The sequence below is a fragment of the Fragaria vesca genome, linkage group LG4 (assembly GCF_000184155.1).
Source record: "Fragaria vesca subsp. vesca linkage group LG4, FraVesHawaii_1.0, whole genome shotgun sequence".
Classification (NCBI taxonomy): Eukaryota; Viridiplantae; Streptophyta; class Magnoliopsida; order Rosales; family Rosaceae; genus Fragaria; species Fragaria vesca.
In genome coordinates this window covers 21,085,709-21,103,366 of record NC_020494.1, presented here as the reverse complement: position 1 = coordinate 21,103,366, position 17,658 = coordinate 21,085,709, and the positions used below count along the sequence as shown (strand labels likewise).

At 35.6% G+C, this 17,658-nt stretch overlaps 1 protein-coding gene across 1 annotated transcript; it reads left to right on the top strand.

The window, feature by feature from the left end:
• Nucleotides 1-982: 982 nt before the first annotated feature.
• Nucleotides 983-3,271, top strand: LOC101295911 (protein GAMETE EXPRESSED 1-like). Its single transcript, XM_004298505.1, has 6 exons — nt 983-1,464; nt 1,564-2,151; nt 2,226-2,352; nt 2,441-2,627; nt 2,723-2,870; nt 2,960-3,271. The coding sequence occupies exons 1-6, from the start codon at nt 983-985 to the stop codon at nt 3,210-3,212; spliced, it is 1,785 nt and encodes a 594-aa protein (XP_004298553.1). The 3' UTR covers nt 3,213-3,271.
• Nucleotides 3,272-17,658: the final 14,387 nt, after the last annotated feature.

The window sequence follows — 17,658 nt, the reverse complement described above, 5'->3', positions numbered from 1 at the left end:
CTCAAATAATAACAAAAAGGAAATATTAGTGACCAACAAATGGATGCTGCCTTTAAACCTAGCATTTTCAAGGTAGTCATGGCGCAAAAACAAATGCTTTTGTATTCAAGAACACCAGCAGAGAGAGGACTAATCGGGGTAAACATTGTCCTTAAGATAGGATAGTTAAACATGGCGATCCAGGTCGCGAATGCACCCCATTTTGGGTTTGTCCTATCGAAAATGCGGGTCGCCGGGAACAGGAGCGTTTCCGGTAACTCCACGGCGGGCATGCAATGGCTGGAAAAGAGAGAGGCCGCCGAGGAAGGGAGGAAGAAAGACTGGAATCTTCATAACCACTTACCGTCTTTGTTCTCTTGCCTTTTTCTCCATCAACAGTTACGTCGCTCTAGAATCCCAAACGCACCTCTCTGTCTTCTTCTATATATGTATCTATATATATATGACACACCACCATTTACACACATAGCTAGTCGCAGGCAACCACCATCAATCCTCAACACAGGTCTCTCTCTCTCTCTGTCTCTCTCTGTGTTTCGTTTGTTCTGTCTTCTGGGTGTGATCGATTAGTAGCATTACTTGTCTAATTAGTTTGATTGATATTGTTATATCTGAATAAATTTGCTGATCAAGAAAAGCTTAAAATGACTGATACTATGGTGTGATTACATGTGTTTTTTTTTTATCTTGTTCATCTTCTCCTCCTCACTTTCATATAATGGTCGTTTTCATTTTATTCTAAACAACGAAAACGTCACAGTCCTCTTTTGACTAAACCGAATTTCTCGACTTTGGCTTTGTACAAAGCGTGCAGCTTTCCCATTTCCGTTTCTTGAACTCCAAGTCTCTCTGTGTCTTCTAAAGGAAGACATGATATTATATATGTATGTGATGAGGACTAGAGGATCACATAATTTCTTATTTGGTTAATTTGTTGCAGGTTTGTGTGATTTGGGAAACAAACTTCATATAACAAACTCAAATGGGTCGTCAATGTCGTTATCTTCTAAGTCTGCTAATTCTAGTATTGGCTTCATCAAAGTCTCACTCATGGAGTTGGTTCCCTTCTTCTGAAGAGACTCAGTCTTCTACTGATCATGAGAGCCCTTCTATGAGTGGAACTTCAGTAGGTAAGTTTTCCATGGAAGGTCATAATGATGACCCCAAGGCAATCAGGCTTGTTGAAGATGCAGAGAAGAAGTTGGTAGGTCCTAACTCTTGTTGGCAAAATGCTTACCGGCATCTCTTTTCGGGGTGCTCGGAGGTGCATGCCGTTGAAGAGAAGCGCTCAAGATTCGCTTGGCATCTAAGTGATTGCTTTCAGAAGGACTCAGCAAGGCCTCCTTTCCCTGCGTGTGACCCGAAATCTGCAATGTATAAGTGCCTGAAAACTTTGAACAATGATCAGCACAAGGTCTATTTGGAATTCTACCTTGAAACCAACTCAATATGCCATCAGTTGCAGTTAAGTATTGTAAATATTTCAAGTAAATTGATTGAATTGTTTTTCTTTCTTTCCTTCAAAGAAGCTAACAGTTACTTTGTTTTTCTATTTGTTGCTAGGGCTCGCGCATTCAAGTATGAAACAGAGAGACTTGTGAATGAACTTAAAAATTCAGCTCAGTATGCAGAAGACAAGTTGGAAATAATTGAAGAGAAGGCAGAGCAGCTACTGCAGGGGTCGAGTGAAATATTTGATTCTTTGAATTCAATTGATCTTCGAACACAGCAAGTTGCTCAGACTGCAGAGAATGTGGAAGATCATATCGATGTGGTGTTGAAGCATTCTACAGAAGTTTATGAGCAATCAAGGAAAATCCAAGAATCTCAATCCGAGCTGCAAGAAGGACAAGTAGAAATGAAGAAGAACTTGAAGGAAGGAATGGCAATGCTGCAAGATTCATATATTCATTTGGGACAAGAAATCGATAATTTGAAAACTGAGGCTGTTGAAATTGAAAAAGAGATCATCAAAGTTGGAGACCAAATGTACTCTAGGATGGAAAATCTGCAAGTCAAAGCAGATGACATTGGGAATATGGCAGGGCTCTCTTTGGACAAGCAAAAGCAACTTCTAGATGGACAAACAACAGCTCTCAAGGAGTTAGACTTTTTGACCAAATTTCAATCTGAGGCATTGGAAGAGAGCAGGTAACAAATAAGAACAGTGTAGTTTAGTCTGCAAATATGTAGAACAATGAGTCTAATTCATTAATAAATTGCAGGAGAACCCTACAACGGTTAACCGAATATGGCCAGAGACAACAAGAAGAGCTTCTTCAGAAGCAAATACAGCTTCAAAAAGTTCATGATCACCTGATGGAAAACTCAAAGTCAATGTTGGAGGCACAGGTTTGTATAGCTTCCGAACTCTAACTAATGAGATTTGTTTCAACTGGTATTAATTCTCATTTTGACTCTCATTGTTTATCATATATAGGAATCTTTTGAATCAAAGCAAGCCAGCATGTTCGCTGCACTAGACAAGCTATTGGCTTTGCACAATGCTATGCTGCTTGAATCACGCGTGATCAAAGCTTTCTTTATTTACTCTATATCAATCTTTGTCATCTACATGTTCACAAGCACAAAGCGAACATACACAGTTAGACCTCGGCTATATATTGGTAAATACACCATCTTACTACGAAAAATAAAACTACAGAAACATACACGAGTTCATTAACTTGCATTGACTTTGTGTATGTAATTTTCTTCACAGGACTTTGTTTAACTCTCTTAGTAGAAGTAGCAATACTTCGGCTCACAGGGAATGACATTGAACAGCAAACATGGAAGATAAACCTTCTCAGGACTCTCTTTGCAGCCACTGCTTTGGTTCAGCTAATGCATGCAATTTTCACATACAGGTATGAGATCAAATGGTACCAACTTTTACATTTCACCTAAACTGCGCATCATATATGGTGTATTTAACAGGATCTTTTAAACTATGCAGGGACTATGAAGTATTGAACCATCAACTGCTGCATACATTGATTGAGAAGGTTAATGGTATGCAGAGATACCAGAAGTTCACATGGGATAGAGATAGTGATTTAAACTGGTCCTCTTGGCTTGACAGCAACTTACCAGAAGATGAAGACTGTTCTGATGACCCTGACTACTTGGTTCCCGAACAAGTTGGGGATAATTTGATCACAGCGTCAAGTATCAAAGAATATGATCTCCGCCAACGTCTTCATTTTTGAAAATTTTCATTGAAATTTCCCTACACCAAGTTAGCAAATATATGTAAACATCATAAATATTTATATATTTATAATATGTATTGTAATTTAGCATTTGTTAAAGTCAAACAACTTACCATACAATAAACAGAGAGAATAAAAGAGTGTCAGTGTGTGCAACTCCCTTGCTTCAAACTGCCTCAACTATCCATTCGGTCGACCCCGTTTTCTTGTCATATGAAGCCGCCAAATTTGAGGTAATCAGCTTATTGCTTGCTCTTTTTAATTTATTTACTAATCAACTTCCGGGAGGAAGTGAGAAATTGTGATAGAGTTGTTCAACTTCTGTTGGGCTTTGTAGTTTGATTAATGTGTAGGACATTTGGGTTTTCAGTTTTGCTGTTTAAGAATGAGAAATCAATTTCATTGGTTTCTCCTTCATTTGAAAAGATAAGTTTTTATTCATCTGGGGCGTTTAACGTTGTTATCTGATATTTGCTCGTGATTTTCTGATGTTATGAGTTGGAGTTTCATAATCATACTGCTATCAAGCTAATAAGCTTAGAGATGTTTGTTTGATGTTTATCTAGCCCAAGGCATGTTGTTGTCTTACTTCAGGTTCATCATGTATTTGTGTATGCTAAATGGCACTATGGCTATATTCTCAGCTTCTTAGCTAACAGCCTAACACACATTGGTTTGAAATCTAACTGGCAATACTAGAGAACTGGATAGGCAATGACATCCATTTGATGCATAAGAGAGCAAGTTGCTAAGAGCAAATGCATCAATGTATTAAGGTCATTGCAACCATGAAACTGCAATTTACATGCCAATACACTATATAGAAATCCTTTTTTTTTTTTTACCTCTTTTATTTTCTCCTAGTTGATGATCTCTCAATTTCATTTTATTTTGTATATTTACAGCAAGAATATTCTATCGTTTTGTTCTACATAGATTCCATCTCTAACTGACTGTTATATGCATGCTTAATTCTTTGGAGTTCTGTGTATAATCACATGCATGATATACTTGCTGAATTTTTGTATACAGGGAACACTAGATGCCATGATGTTGACTCGGACTTCATTTGGTGAGCAGGAATCCTAAAATCGGATGTCTTGAGTTCTGCTTGTAGGTTAGCTTTCAGTGAATCTTCCTTCTAAGTGTTTTGTGGCCTTGTGAAACTTTCATGTTTTGTGGTCTTGTGAAACTTTCATGGCTCCGTTTTGGTTTAAAAAGACCACAAAACTAAACCTATGAGCATTCTTTTTATTCAGAAAAAGAAAAAAAGACTTTAAATTAAAGTTCTTTTTTTCTTTTTTGTGGACATGTTATTATTAGTATTGTTAGTGTCACTGATAATTGATATATAAAATGAGTGTTTATTAGTGATGTTGTTAATCTGTGGTTTATTTTCATTGTTTGGTACTTCTTACAACTGCTTTAGCGACTAAAACTGAACTTATAAAGTTTGGCACACATATGCCTGTGACAAACCAGGGTTGAGGTGAAAGTATTCTGCCTCGTCTTGATGTTAGGTCCACTTCCAGAATAATCGGACAGGACACAATCACAAGTAATTGATTAAGAAACATGTAATGACCGTCATTATTTGCACTTTCCATTTTCACATGTACTTTCTTATGAAAATCTAAAAGACATGGATTCCAAGGTTTTGTTGGATTAACAAGTGTTCCTAGGATCATCTGTTTTTTTTTTAGCATACTGTACCAAGTTGCAATCATTCCTCCAACTAGTTGGTCTGTCTGAGCAATTTCTCGTATGTTTGCAGTCAGTCATGTAGTCAGTCATGTAATGACCGACATTATCTGCACTTCCCAAACTCTACTTGCATTCTCTGATCCTACAATTAAAGTTCTTTGTCAATTTCCTCAAGTGATCATGTTATGTGTGAGCCCATATAACTCTCTTTTGGTTTCAGCTACTCAGCCATGTTGTTGATGTGAGCTAGGGTAAGCCATCTAGTTTAGTTTTTTTTTTTTTTTTCTTTCCTTTTTTCTCCGTTAATGTTTTCTGAACCAATCTTAATGCTAAACAAAATTCATAGTGAGAATTTGGTCATTATCAAGATGTTAATTCAGTACTTGAAAAGTGTGTACTAATAGGTTTAATAATCTTCTGCCTGCACTCTGAATGAATCTTTAAGAAGATGACCTTGAACTGGAATATTTCATTGAAGTTTTAGAATCAATAGTGATTATCTGTGTGGTGAAGATGCTGCTAGTGAAGATGATATCAAAGAAGATCGTCATCAAACTTGGATTTCGGTAAGAACAAGATCTTTTTTATACTCCTCTTCTTTTCCTTTTGTAGACAGGCTTTTTCCGTTTTCGTGGCATAAAACCCTTGTACCATGTAATAAAATGAACGAAATTTGAAACCATCTAGAAAAGACATCTTAAATCATCGAGTCTTGCAAACAATTTGCTCTTAGGTTGTTAAAATTATATTCCATCCATTCTTCCTTGGTGAATGTGCAGTACGGATTGGGAATTTGTTGCGTCTGCTAAATGTATCACAAAATATTTTTATTCACTTGCTTGGCTTGATGTTAGAATGTAGAATCCCACATTGTGGCTTCTCCCACTCTTCATCATCTACTAAACTAGCTGGGGAGAGACCTTTTGCTAAATCCCTGAACTCCACAACAACAAAAATGGCCATTATGGCATTATCTAATCCCCCTGCGTACCTTTAAAGTTAGATCAAGAGACCAGTTATATTATGACATGTGTAGAAATTAGAATTTTGTGTTACTAAGTGTAAATTATGCGGTGAAAAGCATTGAATTGAGACAAATGCCACTAATAGGCAGTACTGGTATTAAGTTTATCAAGCAGGTAATAAGTGCTTATTAAGCAGGTATGGAAGATATGATGTAAACAATCAAGATTGTGATCATGTCATCTAAGTCTCCATTTTAGGTTCTCTTGATCTTTTTCCTGATTTCTGGATTCTAACTGCTAGGACTTTTCTGTCACTTTATTGTATTATACCTCCTAAAGATTGTAGGCTTGAGCAGGAAATGATTCCCCAGTTTTCAGCCAGGGTTTGGAAACCGGGTGTGGAGGAGTTATGCGTATCAAAACAACAAAAAGAAGCAAGCTGATAAAATAACATCTCATTTTAATTTTCTTTGGGATACTTTATAGTTAAGATGACACTCAAGAAGAAACTGAGTGGTCTACTCATTTGCCAACATTCTAAGTTAGTTTCATATCAATATCGGTATTGCAGCTTTGGTGCTAAGTTCTAGTTAATTCTGAAACTGATTAAGGTTCCAATTCCTTGATCATTAGTCGATGTGAAGCCATTAATCCTGGTGTGGTTGTGCTTATTAACTGCTTGAAAGATGAGAATTTTGTAATCTCTTTGTGAAGGAACTTAAAAGAAGTGGACTCGGTGTGAACCATTTTTTGAAATATGTAGAACCCACAAGGATGTGCCTTGGTGGTCAACATGCTGATAGTGTTCATGATATTGAAGAAAGGCCTAGAAAAGGAAGACCTATGTATTATTTACCATGAAAGGAAAATTGCAGTAAAAACAAAATTAGAACCTTAGTACACAGGTTTGATCTTAATATTTCAGTTGGAATTGCAGTATTAAGCTGCTTCCCTGGTGATATTTGTTTTTTCTGTCTAGATGGTAACTGCATCATTTTCCTTGAAGCTTATACTACCAAAATAATAAGTGTGTGGCTAGCTTATTTCTCATCTTTTGGAAATGGATACAGAAACTGATAGAGTTTATGATATGCAAACGACTAAAAGTTCATGCCATGCACTCTTTTAGGAATATGTTTCTGAATGTTCCTGGTTCGTTGCAATTTGTTTTGGGAAAGTGTATAGCTTGTAGCATCAAATGATAAATATTGTTCAATTTATGTGTGTAGGGAATATTTTCCGCAGACATGGAGAATGATTTTCTCGTCTGTGAATGCTGTAAAGTATCTTCTGGATTCTTTCTCTAGTTAACCAGGCCCTTATCCTGCATTTTATTTTCTTTGGCTTGTGGGTTTAGACCTTAGAGTCTTACAACCTCTCTCTTGATGGCAGCAAGGGCAACTGAGATCAATCTTCTCTCGTAGTCGTCAAGACCGACTATTGTATTTGTACTCCAAGCAGATGGAACTTGTAAGTTGAAGGTACTTCTCTGCTCTAACTTTTTTTCAAACTGGTAATGTGCAGTAACTTTATCTTCCTGTCTTTCCTGTATTTCAAAACACTATTTGGCTCTTGTGCATTATGGGCTATATGGAAGAACACACCCAGCGGTCTCAACTCTCAAAGCTGGGTGTGTTGATAGATTATCTGCGTCAGCTACTCCTTTAGTTAAATGTCAATCTAGTGCATACTAGGAGGTCAGGCAACCAGGTTTCCTTATCTGCTGGCTCAAGAATCTTTACATTTACAGTTTAACTCTATTACTTGTCTGAGGCGCTTTCCCTGTGGTGATCGCCAGGGTCATTTTTCTCTTGATCTTAATCGTAGCTGTTTATATTGATCACAGTTAGCTGTTCATATTGATCACGGTTGACATCTTTTCTAGCGTACGCTATTCACAGGTTGCCAATTCTGTGTAGAGCAGTAGAAATGTACAACAATTATAATGATTCCAATCACGTACAAGACTACAAGTCTATCTTTTTCAATTTTGGACAATAGAAATTTCATTGAAAATGTAACAATGGCAGTAGATATCACACTAATTGGAGATACAGAGCATCTCATAATCTCTCAGAAAAAGAGAACCTGGTAAACCATCACACTTGAGCACATGAACTAGGGGAAGATGGAGGTCCAATACCCATATCAAGATTTATTCTCCCTTTAGCTTGCACGGCAATCAAATCAACAGCAGTATGACATGGTAGGAAGATCGAAAATTTAAGGATATACGAGTCCTCTTTTGTGAATTGGGTCATCAGATTTGGACAATCAAGCTCGTGGGTAAGTCTCATGCTCAGATTTTTGTTATGGATTAAGGATGAAATCATGGTTTAAAGGTGACAGCAAACTTGCCTAGCAATGTGGCTTTCCGCCAATTTAACGCTGCGCTGCGCTGCCTGCCTCTACATGTCGATCTTATTGGTAATAATGGAAATCGTGTATAGTAGATTGATCATGAGCCTCCACAACACAACACATGCAGCACAAAATAGAGCTTGCATCACTATTCTTTGTGCCTTCGTGAATTCTAGATGCATCAATTTTCCAAATAATTATGCATATGGTTATGTAAGGGAAATAGCTTCCTTATGAAACTTGAATTGCTATTTGTATTGTTAGTCACCAAAAACTTATCTGATACCTCACTAGATTGTTGGACATGCACTTTCAATGTGAATTTTAGGTTGTGAATGCAATTTTTATTTCTTTTCGGCATGAAATGAATTTCAAATTGATAGAGGGCATACTTTTGATGTGATAACAAGTCATAAAATGCAGCAAAGGAAAAGAAGTCTGATTAAATGAAAGCAGTTATAACTATAAACATCTATTATGTTTGAAATATTTGAGGAAACTAAAATTATATTTAGTCAATGCCTCAATGGGCTGACTCAAATCACTTGGTGACTCCAACGTACTGTGTGGTTTTTCACATCAAAAAGTTAGCCAACATGTTGTAAATATCATCCTTCAATACAGTTAAACAAGAAGCAAAAGATCATTCATGAGTATGTGTAGTAGTACGTAGTTATGATTATTGTGTGGAATGAACAATAATTCTATACATGCAACCATAGGACATCAACTAAAATGAGTAAGATTGAGTTCACAAAGATGGTGGCGTTTCTTTAGTTAGCTACGCAGTCGTGCACTAAAGACTATATAATAGGGTGATCAGCTTAGTTGGGAAAATTTGAACTCATATACACATACTTGAATGTAAATCATACCAGTCATATATATATGTACAATAGTCAAGTAATTAAATAAATAAATAAAATCTAAATACAAATGTTGAATAGAGTACCAATGCAATCCAACAAATTATGAGAGCAATTTGATTCCCGAATGGAACTCTAAAAAGTATCATCTGATACCCAATGATATTGACATATGTGACAAATCAATATTTGGTTATCACTAATACATTTGAGAATTTTCAAATGGCTTTAATTGGTAGAATAGTCTGGGACAGTTTGGTAACAAGTTAATAAACAGTTTGGCTTTCGGTATCATCACTCAATTAAGCTGCATTATATGTGTGGGCTAGCTATCAGCTATTCAATCCACATTTCAGCTTACTGAGATTTGATAATTTCTTGGACACCTCCTAGATCTGTCTGCAGGTTAGAATAATAGCATGCGATAAGTCATAGAACATCAGTACAATATAGACCAGTCTACATTAGGCAGGCTGAAAGATCGAGAAAGTGATCATGCATGATGAATTTAAATGCGGCCGGAGATAGAGTAGAGTGTGTAGCTCTCTTCCATAAATTAACATAAATGATGGATATATGATAAGGCCTATCCAATTCGATGAGGCGTATTAGAAACCAATGGTGCTAAAATGGATCAAATTGCTGATGACTTGGTTGCATGAGGAATAAGCAAACAAGTCGATCTGCACTGGACATTATCAAATTATTGAGACAAAAGGAGAGACATAGCTAGCTAGGGCCATGCATGCATGTTCTTCTCAATATGGATAAGCTTATATTCGATCACTTTGTCATTCTCAGGCCATCGAAAGCGATTTTTGATTCAATATATGGAAACGTTACGTGCTCGATCAACCTGATTCATTGATTCATGCATACATAATAGTACCAGTGGTTAGCTACTTAATTAAATTGGTTGGCTAGCTTTAATAATCAACTAAATTAATGACACAACTTAGCTAGTTAGGAGTGTTAACTAACTAAGGTACGTAATGTCGGTATTAACTAATTATACGTACAAATTTTCCATCCGGAATCAGTTTCAATATTTTCATCTCATTCTAAGTTTCTAAGTTAGTAATCGTGCCATTTTTGTTTTAGAGTGAGCTGAACCGCTGAATAAACCAAACTCTATTCGACCGGCTTTGAATCGATGATGATGATGATGAAAGGCATAGAGTACTTTTATGGTAAGGTCATCCAAGGATTTGATAATTGTTTGGACCCTATTGTAAGTTTGTTCCTGATGAGGAGAAAAGAATCTGGAGGGGCCAAGCAAGGCCCTTGAAATCATATAGGCCTCGATTTTCTTATTAATTTGTATTGAACTTTTGCTACCTTAATCACCTTCTACAAGGACCCAAATGACATACACAAATCAAAGTTTCTATTCAACTAAGATATTTTGTTTTTCTTTAGATCGGGCTTTTTTAAAATGAGGATCGATTTTTGTAAAATTTATTTCAATTTCGTAAAATTTAGACTCTCTGTTTAATCTATAACTCTAGTCTATCTATGATTTACTTACTCCCATATAATGATCGATAGATCACTATCATCTTGGAGATCATAAGGATACGTGACTCATTAGCTAGCTAGCGATTTCATCCTTATCGATCCCTAGCAGCTTCAAGTTTATGTGGCAAACTCATCCTTAAGAAGAAGCAGACATGACTGTGCGGCAGATTCATCCTTAAGAACCTTGTGAGTATATCTAACTTATAGCTTTCATCCTTTCAATTTGGTACTTAATTGAAAAAAATCTATAAGCTTCTCGTCTAATTCTATATATCCCATAAATATCCCTCTGGTTAGGACTTAGGATGATAACGATATCAGACTGTTCAAGTGATCGAATTATATCTGTGTGTTTTGATCCCATCTATTCAATCGATGCGTCAACCTCATCTAGTGGCTATCTATGAGACTATGATAGTGCAAATCAATTGTTCTCATCAGTTGTTATCTTCATCATTTTGCTCAAGTACTTAAATTCATAAATTTCTTTATTAATTAAAGAGAACACCAAGGACGGTGTTTGTTGTTTGGTGTTTGGTGTTCTCTTTAATAACGAATTTATGGATTTAACTTGAGCAAAATGATGATGGTACGTGTTTGGTGTTCCCTTTAGTAACAAAGTTTCTGGATTTAAGCCATTTAACTTGAGCAAAATGATGAAGATGACAATTGAGAACAATTTGCATAATCATATAGGGAGGATTAATCCACTTTAACTTGAGCAAAATGATAAAGAGGACAATAAGGAACAATGTGCATAATTATATAGAGGGATTAATCCACTCAGCTATATATGAATTCGAATGTTCATCGATCAATAGTTGTAAGTCACCTAATTAATAAGTTATCAACCTGTATGACTTCATGAAAAAAAATGAGACATGACATTAAAGTTAAGAGTTTGGACCTCTCTAACTAATAGTGGTGCAAGTTCACATAGTGAGTAATTAGTAATGGACCATGAAAATTATTCTTAACTATCGTTTGGTGCAAATCAAGCTAACGATATAAAACAAAACAACTCAACTCAATAACAACTATTTATTCTATTGTTAGATTTACATTCACATGCAGGTGAGCATGATTTTTTTTGTCAATTTTTTTATTAAGTGCACAATACTACTTTGACCATTAATTAACGATTAGTTATGAGTACGTAAGATGCTCATATGACTCCACGAATTATAATTTTCAATAAGTAATCTTTTGAATCAAAGCTTTTTTTCCTAACAAAGAATTTATGGGTAAGATTATGTTGTGTTAATGCATGTGATGTATTAATTTTGTCTTCAAGTTATAAAATGAGTCATCAAAGTAGTATAATATTAGGCCTCTACAAAAAAAAAACAAAAAATAAAAAACATTTCAAATTTAGGTTTTGGCTTTTGCGTGTGTCCCAGTACACACTCGTGAGTCCCATCCCGGATTCTACGTTGTTTATGTCTTCGATCAGCTAAAGAAAATCCAAATTTGTAGTAGGGATGAATTCAAATGGTCATTCTTTTTTACCATTTCCATAGTATTCTTTGTCTCGCTCCAATACCAAAGTAATGTAAGATTATAATCACAATTAATCGTGCACGAGTCTCATTCCAAATAATTGAGATCGATATAGAACACAAAACAGCAAGTAGTGATCGACGGGACTCGTGCATGTGGTGTGTTATAGCAAATGCTTAAATGGAATTAGTGAAGGTGATCAACAACGCAGTCATAGTCGAAGTGAAGGATGACCAAACTATAGCTATTGGATCTCATTAGCTGTCTTCTGCACTATGCTGTTTATGGCGGTGCTATAACAATAATCTAAAGTGTGTCGATTTCATAAAATAAAGAAATTCATCTCACTAAACAAAACGATCGTGAATCGATGAGCTCAATTTTCATAGCCAAATTAGAATAAATTAGCATTGTGCATGCATGCAGTTTTGTATAATAGGGCCGGGATTGGATGAAGTCACAATTAAGTCCTATATATAATGTCACTCCAGGATTCGATTCTGTGAATACATAAGATCCATAATCCTATAGATCACTCTTCGATTATTGATGAGTAAACTGAATGGCCATCCTCATGAACTCAATAAATATTCCCATACAATACATCGCTTAATTTGGCTGCTAAGTTATTCAATGAAGAAATGAGCTCACGAAAACCTAACGTTGCTAGTCCTGCATGCATTATAAAATCTAATGCATGCCGATGCAAATCTTTGTAACTTGTAAGAGTACGTACTGGGTGATGGAGACCCTTGCATTAGATCTTTGTAGAAGCGAGACCCACGCTCTAAGGGCATTTTGACCTTATTTCCAATTGCGAACAAGGGTAACTACAAGTGTAGGATCTAATGTGAAAGGACCATATGTTGTTGTTGTGACTTGAGAGGCTGCAGGCACTACTGGCTAAACCATACAGCTATGTATGAAGAAATCAAATCACATAGAAGACAGATCAAAAGCAATTACCAGCAACCATGAACCACCCACCAAATTGAAGATGCAATTACTTGCTACCACGGGTTGGCACATAAACTTTGACTCTATGCATGCACGGTTGCAACTTACACCCACCAAGTTAAGACTTGAGATCATTTCAGTGATGTCCAGTTGTCGACTACATGATTTCATATATGCCATCTTTGCAGCATAAAACTTCAAGATCGAAATACAACCCATGGTTTTAATTACTGGCTAAACCAACCGAGTGAAACAGACCAAATCTTCTGAAAACAATTGTGTGTGGGATGCAAGTGATCGACTTGCAACTCAGCAACTGTACTGGAGCCTGGAGCTCTGGTATTAATTGGTGTAAAGTGTCTACTTCGGTTTCGGTTTGTGCGAAAGAAAAGAAGTTTCAAATTGCAAAAGGCCAATTTCAAGACAGACATAGATTGTTTTTTTACGACACAAGACAGACAGAGATTGTCCACTCTAGGATCCCCCTAACCACTCGACCGACCTCAATCAACTCTTCTCTTTTTAATTTTTTTTTTTTTTAACGAACTTGCTTAAAACTCAAACTATAGCTACATCAATCAACGTGCTAAGGAACATATGTCTTTTATCTTTTTGTAACTTGTCCTATAATTGAGTGTCACATACTCCTGTAGTAGATATGTGTAGACTTTATGAAAGAAATTAATGACATATATGATGAGAATTCTCTAAATATTTACGCGCTTGAAGTTTTCAACATATTTGATGAACCTAGTCCCTTACATGATCTTGATTTAGTTAGGTTTTAGTGGATCGATTAGTCGGTTCCTCAATTTCATACTCAGACTGTCAATAAAAAAATAGATCACTCAAGAAAACAACGATATTATATATATATATATATATATATATATATATATAGATATATATATAGTTTATGTATTTCATTTTTCTTATCAAACTGATGCTATGATACACTGATTCTTGAATAAGTATTCAAGTCAATATATTATGTTACGATATTTTAAACCAATTGTTGGTTAACATATGATCAATTAGTTTAACCTTTCTTGTTGATTGCTATGATTTAAGATTTATTGTCTTGTGATCATTATATATAAATGGTTTTGTTTGACACAACCAAAACGTAAAATTTCTTATATTTTATGCGTTTCTCATTCACCAATCCCCAGTATTTATTATGGTTTAGTTTACAGACCAGAAAAGAAAAAAGGATCCAAAACTCAAGAACCGCGCAGTAGCGTGTCTTTTTTATAAATGCTTCACGCAGATGGATCGGTACTGTGGAAAATTAAGCTGATTCTGAAACTGCTTCACTCGATCAGTCTTTATTATAACTCTGCTTCTGCTTCTGCTTCTGTTTTCTGATTCTGCTCCTGCCAAAAGACGTGGTTTCATTATTCATGGTGAGTAATAATTAAGGTAAACTGGTAATTAAAGGACGTCGACGTACGTGGGAATGAACCAAAAAGAGAAATTGAATGTGAAGGCACGTACGGTTTGGCGTTGGAGTAGGTAGTCAGGTTACGCATGCATGATTTATTCCTATCCTAATCAAACCAAGTTACCCAGAATTGTGAAAACTAGCTAGCTAGGTTGGTGATCATGCATCCTTGGCTAATTTAGTATGGCCGGTAAAGCTCATCAATTTTCGATCTCTTGCTTTTCTATCATTTATTTATTTTGACGAATTGAATACTTTGCATCACGCACACATGTAATTAGTACTCACCTGCCAAATTAAGGAGTTTCACACAATGCAACTATACATGTAGTTGTTGGCGAGCCGTGACCTGGTTGGTTTAAAGGTTAACTAACAACTTTGAAATCATGAGCTCAAGTCTCATTGAGATATGTAAAATGGGTGGGTTATTTAACAAAAAAAAAATTTTAAAAAAAAACTACATATGCTAATTACCATGTACCAATTGTATGACCAAAATAACTTTATCATGCGTTTTATCTTAAACCTTTTATGACTTATTCAATAGTTTAAGGTGAAAAAGATAATTGTCTAACATATAGTTTTATATCATTTAATAATATATAGTGCAGCTAGAATATATGCCTAATTTAATTTCACACCCCTTTACTTAATTGATGATGAGATTCTGAACTAGCCATGATTAAAAAGATTAATTAGCATCATTTTTCAATAGCCACACCCTAATTGGAAAAGGTCCTTTTGGAAATTGGGTGGCTAAACACTAAGGTTTAAAAGTCGATCGGTTGGGGGATATCATGAACATCGATTCATAATGGGCATTATATTTGCAAGCAAGCTAAATAAACTCGCTTGCAAGATATGCTATATAATCCCTTTTCCACTTTAAAGTCCTTGACTAAACATATATATCATTAGCCTAGCTAACTAACATCTAAGCTCACCTTCAATAAGCAAAACCGTTATATATCTATATATATATTATTTTTTTTTTTTTTTCCTTTTGAAAAATATTTGGAAATTGCTCCACATTTGGTGGTGGGCGGTCAAGGAGTAAAATATCGATGATCATGGAAATTTCGATGGTTCGAAAAAATGAAATCTCGATTGATATATCGAGATAATATCGAATATCAATGGAAATTTTACCAAATTTTATCTAAAAGTTGTATATTCGACTAAAAATAGACTAAATATAAAATATTAGAAAGATATGAAAATTAATATCGATAATTGTAAAAAACGGAAATTTCGAGGAAATATCGAGAATATTTTGAATATTTTACTCCTTACTGGTGGCATATAAATATAATCTGATAGAATTAGAACTAGAAAGAGGAAATTTCCGCATCATCCGAGTGTCCCATATGCTTGAACTCTTCTGCAGAATTCCATTCTGCATCTTACATATATGAACAATATATGCTTTATAATTGCAAACATAATCGATCAGAAATGCGGACTATCTTTTTAGTCTACCACATGTCCACATATACGACGCCGCGTTCTTGTTTAATTTAAGTAACCTGTTGATGTGAGGCATGTGATTCTCCTCCAGAGCAGCACCACAGGTAACATGCAAACAGAGATCAGAGCCAAAATATATATAATTGAACCATTTCCTGGTTGGAAAACATAGCACGGATCCTCCTTCCAATTGAAATTTCAGATACACCCTGCACTGATTGAAGCAAGAATTGACACCCCAACAGCAAATTTGCCATTTTGATTAGCCTGAGGTATTTGGTTTAGCTAGTTATCAAGCTTAATTTAGTGTAAACCCTAGTGATGATCTGAGGTTTAGACAGCAATGCTGGAAATAAAGGGAGGTGGATGTATGGTTGGTGCTTGTAATATAAACTAATAATGCACGCTGATGGATTGTGTTGGTGGGAGAATGGGGAAGGAGTGCATGCAAGTGTTTTCTTTAATTTATGCGAGCACTTTGCTTTAATTCTAGGACACTCTTAGAAGAAATATACAAATTACAGAGATACACAAGATCCTTTGGCTACAAATGCTCTTTGGAGCTCCTAGCTTTTCTTTTTCTCTTAATTTGACTGGCCGGCTGGCTTTCTCCTCCCGGCAAGTAAACCATCTCTATTCCCTTTTTAACAAAAGTGAGAGTTTTCGTGGTTTTACACCTATGAAGATGTATGGTCGTTATTCTTTGATACTTTGAAGGAGGATAGGACTTGGCCTTAGAATCATGATCATGCACACTAGATAGTCTTGTTGTGATTGCAACCTGTATGCATATGGAGGCAGGCATGGAGCTCCACTTCTATTACATTTGGCTTCCATTTGTTGTTTGAGTGGATTAGAAGACAAATTAGTTGTTTGGTAAAAGAAAAAGACTTCTTATACTTAAAGGATTGATGTGGATCATTCAAAAATGACTGTTATTGAGTAATGCTAAGACACATATGACGAGCAGATGGACGTGGTTAATTAACATTCGAATCGATCAAGTCTGTAATAGCCCCCCCCCCCCCCCCCCCCCCCTAACCTTTCTTTATAATGAACATATGACATCAAAATGCCAAGCAGCCATGGCGGCAAATATTAAGAATTTATTTGTGAAACTAAACCAAATTCTTCATTGAACAAATAAAGAGAATTATCGGATGTTTCTTGATTAGTTTCTTGTTGGATCATTAGTTCTAGTGGATCTTTTCGTACGACGTCTTGATAAAACATATAGGTGGTTAATAAGGACTGCTTGGTACAATTGTAAGTTGCTATTCAAGCAAATTAATCTACGTACGTACTGATCATAGAATCGTAGCTTGCTATCAAACATTGCGTTTTCACATCTTTGTATATCATACGGTTCATCCTCATATGACAGGCTCTACGTTTTCATTTGATTGCAAAGTGATCAATTATGAGATGTATATAGCCCAATTAAGCACACAATTGGAGATTAGTTATGACCATTATTGATTGGAGTTCTATTGTGATCAATCGAGAGCCTTGTTTGACAATTTCATTTATGAACCATCTTCGTCTATGTATGTATACGTAACTGGTAAAATCATTTTGTATTTTGCGTATTACAGTTCCTTACTTCCTTATTAAACAAAACAAAGAAATACAAATATGCAACTAGCTACAAATCCACCATA